The sequence below is a fragment of the Cibotium barometz genome, chromosome 24 (genome assembly GCF_041138505.1).
Source record: "Cibotium barometz isolate CiBa-2024 chromosome 24, ASM4113850v1, whole genome shotgun sequence".
Taxonomy (NCBI): domain Eukaryota; kingdom Viridiplantae; phylum Streptophyta; class Polypodiopsida; order Cyatheales; family Cibotiaceae; genus Cibotium; species Cibotium barometz.
The window spans coordinates 33,270,068-33,273,068 of NC_141069.1; the positions used below are offsets into that span (position 1 = coordinate 33,270,068).

At 45.3% G+C, this 3,001-nt stretch overlaps 1 protein-coding gene across 1 annotated transcript; it reads right to left on the reverse strand.

The window, feature by feature from the left end:
- Positions 1-330: 330 nt before the first annotated feature.
- Positions 331-2,170, reverse strand: LOC147625207 (uncharacterized). Its single transcript, XM_086818961.1, has one exon. It carries the CDS (start codon positions 1,874-1,876, stop codon positions 959-961), a length of 918 nt encoding a protein of 305 aa, XP_086675087.1. The 5' UTR covers positions 1,877-2,170; the 3' UTR covers positions 331-958.
- Positions 2,171-3,001: the final 831 nt, after the last annotated feature.

The following is a 3,001-nucleotide window of genomic DNA, read 5'->3' on the forward strand; positions in this document are numbered from 1 at the left end:
ATCAAATACATGCCAGATCAAATACATGCATGGAAAAATAATCAAACCATCTCTAGTTAGTAACTAGTCGCATTCTAATTATCATCTTCTCAATGCTAAGCATGCATAGCTTATTTGTGAATGGGTAAAAAAAGTGCATGAAACAATCTAACCTTGTAATAATCCCATGGTGCACCATCTTACAAGGCCTCAAAAGATATGTTGAGATTGTTCAAGACACATTAAGGCTACTCAAACAAATTAGTTAACCTAAGTAGAGTTGCACAAATGAACAACATGAAGGGAATGTTGGAGTCATAAAAGGAGTTAGCAAGAAGCCATATTTTCTTAATAGAGAAGATTACACTCTTGAATACCATACAAAAACATGATGGAAATTTTTTTCAAGGAAAACCAAGTGTAATTGAACCCATACTATTATTGCATGCATGCATTGTAACTCCATCACTTACATATATACAATGTGCTCATGAGATGGGAAAAATGGCTCTTTGAGCTTTCTTAAGGTAGTAGTAGCGGTATAACCATAGACGATAGTGATGTGACCAAGGAAGGGATGCGCTTGATGTATGAAGTGGATGAGTACATGAAAGTAATGAAAGAGAGTACATGGACACGAAATAAGCTTAAACTTAAGAGCTGACAGGGGGTTAGTTTGGGCATGGATGACGTGGAGATGAAACCGAGTAGAAAAAGTTGATATGGGTCTATGACAATGATGACGTGGACGGAAGATGAACGTGGCCATGACTTTAGCACGTGCACGTGACGTGTTAACGCACCGGTGCCATCATGCATACAGGAAGCCATGAATCGAAAGGAAGGCAAAGTGGCGTGGAGATGACCAGTCGTGGAGTCAGAGGTGGCAGAAAGCTGACGTGAATGACTAGGTGTGGCAGAGGGAGAGGTGGCGATGGGAAGATGAGGACGTGGAGTGGGAGGGAATAAGGGAGGCTGCTTAGGCCGTGGGGCGGTAGGAGGGGAGGCAGCTGGAGCTGCGGGAGAGGGTAGGGCAGCGGCCAGGACGAGGTGACGGGGTGCTGAGGTGGCGGCGCAGGAGACGGCACACTGCGTGGGGCACCGCGACGTCGGGCGGAGGTGCGCACTTCGATTGGGCGCTAAACTGGCGGCATGGCTGCATATGGGCCCTCAGCGCTGCCTCCATGGGTGTCCCGGAAGGCCCTCCGAGCCGGTGGCGCTCCTCATGCACCGCCTCCGCGCATAGTCCACACAGCCAGTGCCCGCAGAAATCCCTCCTTACCCTTTCAACGTAACCAGGGGTGCAATCCTCCGACATACTACAGCACTCGCACGCCACCTTCTCCACATCCAACTGCTTCTGCTGCTGCAATTGTGATAATGCTCTCTGCTCTTCTTCTTTTTGGTGCTCATCCATGGCCCTATGATCAAATGCTGCCACATTGATTCTTCCTGATTCTTCGTGCCCATCAATTATCCTTTCCTTGCTCAACTCCACATTATTTTTTGTGCTATGATTGCATAATGATGCCAATTCAACCCCTTCATCACCTTTCAATGATAAATCCATAGCCACATTATGATCAGTTGAGGTAGGATTGCATGGTGATGCCAATTCAACCTCTTTACCACACTCCTCCAATTGAAGGTGATCAAAAGATAGCTTCACAGTCTCCATCTTTAGATCTCCATCTACTGCAAGTGCGCCCTCTTCCCATGAAAGCTCCTTGCTCAGGTTTCTCTTGTTCAGGCACTCGCTCTCAATACTGTGATTCGAAAGAGGCCTTTGAAGCACTGCTGCTCCTCCTCCTCCTCCTCCTCCTCCCACCCCTCCTCCGCCTCCCCCTCCTCCCCCCACCTCCTCCCATCTTTGTAGCCTCTTAACCAAGGGAGCCATTATGAACCTCACCACAAGCGCTGCTTTGAAAGGGTATGCAAAGTTAAGGAGCCTCGTCTCAACGTGGGTCCTTCGATCTCACATTTATATATGGAAGGTTTCAAGACCAGCTGTCTGCGTACATGGGAGCAAAAAGAAAAGAACCTGTGCCTCTCATGCCTTGAACGGCTCAACTTGTATCCTCAGTCACGTCGAAAGAGAGATCTTGAAACTATCTACTCACGATCATGCAAACTACTCAGAGTCACGGATGCGTTTCCGTCGCCTTTTTCGGAAGTGCATGCTGCGCTTCACCTTCACGAAAAGATGTTATCTATTTTTTTAAAAGAAAAAGTTTCCTGTGGCCTCAAGCTAGCGGCTTATATTTAACTAGCCTTTTTACATTCACAAACTAATTGACAAGTGTACGGTCGGAGAACACATGTGGATGGATGAACTATACATAAAATCGCTTATTATCGACAATTCGCCACCACACATTTCCCTTGGGACGCGCAAAAGTGTGAAGTTTCTTTCTTCTATGATACACAGAACAATGTTAGGTGCTTTTCTTCATGTTTTATCTATGTGTTTTCCTTCAAGTACTTGATAAATTGAATGCTCTCTCTCTCTCTCTCTCTCTCTCTCTCTCTCTCTCTCATGCGCTTGTTTATGCAAGGGGTATTCACACATGCATGCATGTGATTGTGTTTATTGTGCACACAAGCATGCAAGTATGTGCACACAAAAGTGAACTTAAGTATTCAACTCGGAACTGTACCATGAGCTTGTATATGCATGGGGTATCCACATGCATGCATGCATGTGATTGTGTTTATTGTGCACACAAGCGTGCAAGTATGTGGACACAAAAGTGAACTTAAGTATTCAACTGGGAAATGTACCAATTATTTTAAAGACCTATAATGAGAGAGAGAGAGAGAGAGAGAGAGAGAAGAGGGGGGGGATAAGAAGAATAATAATACGAATGGGTCTATCTAAGAGAGAGCTTCTCCTTTATATTACATCCATCCAAAACATATGTTAAGACTCAAAGCTAGATGCACACTCACATTGCATGAAAGATTTCCACCTTATCATGTGTTGCACCTTCAACACATTCTCCAGCTAGTGTATGTGTGTTGA

Coding starts and splice junctions, on each gene's coding strand:
- LOC147625207 (XM_086818961.1), bottom strand. CDS start 1,876: ATGGCTCCCTTGGTTAAGAGGCTACAAAGATGGGAGGAGGTGGGGGGA.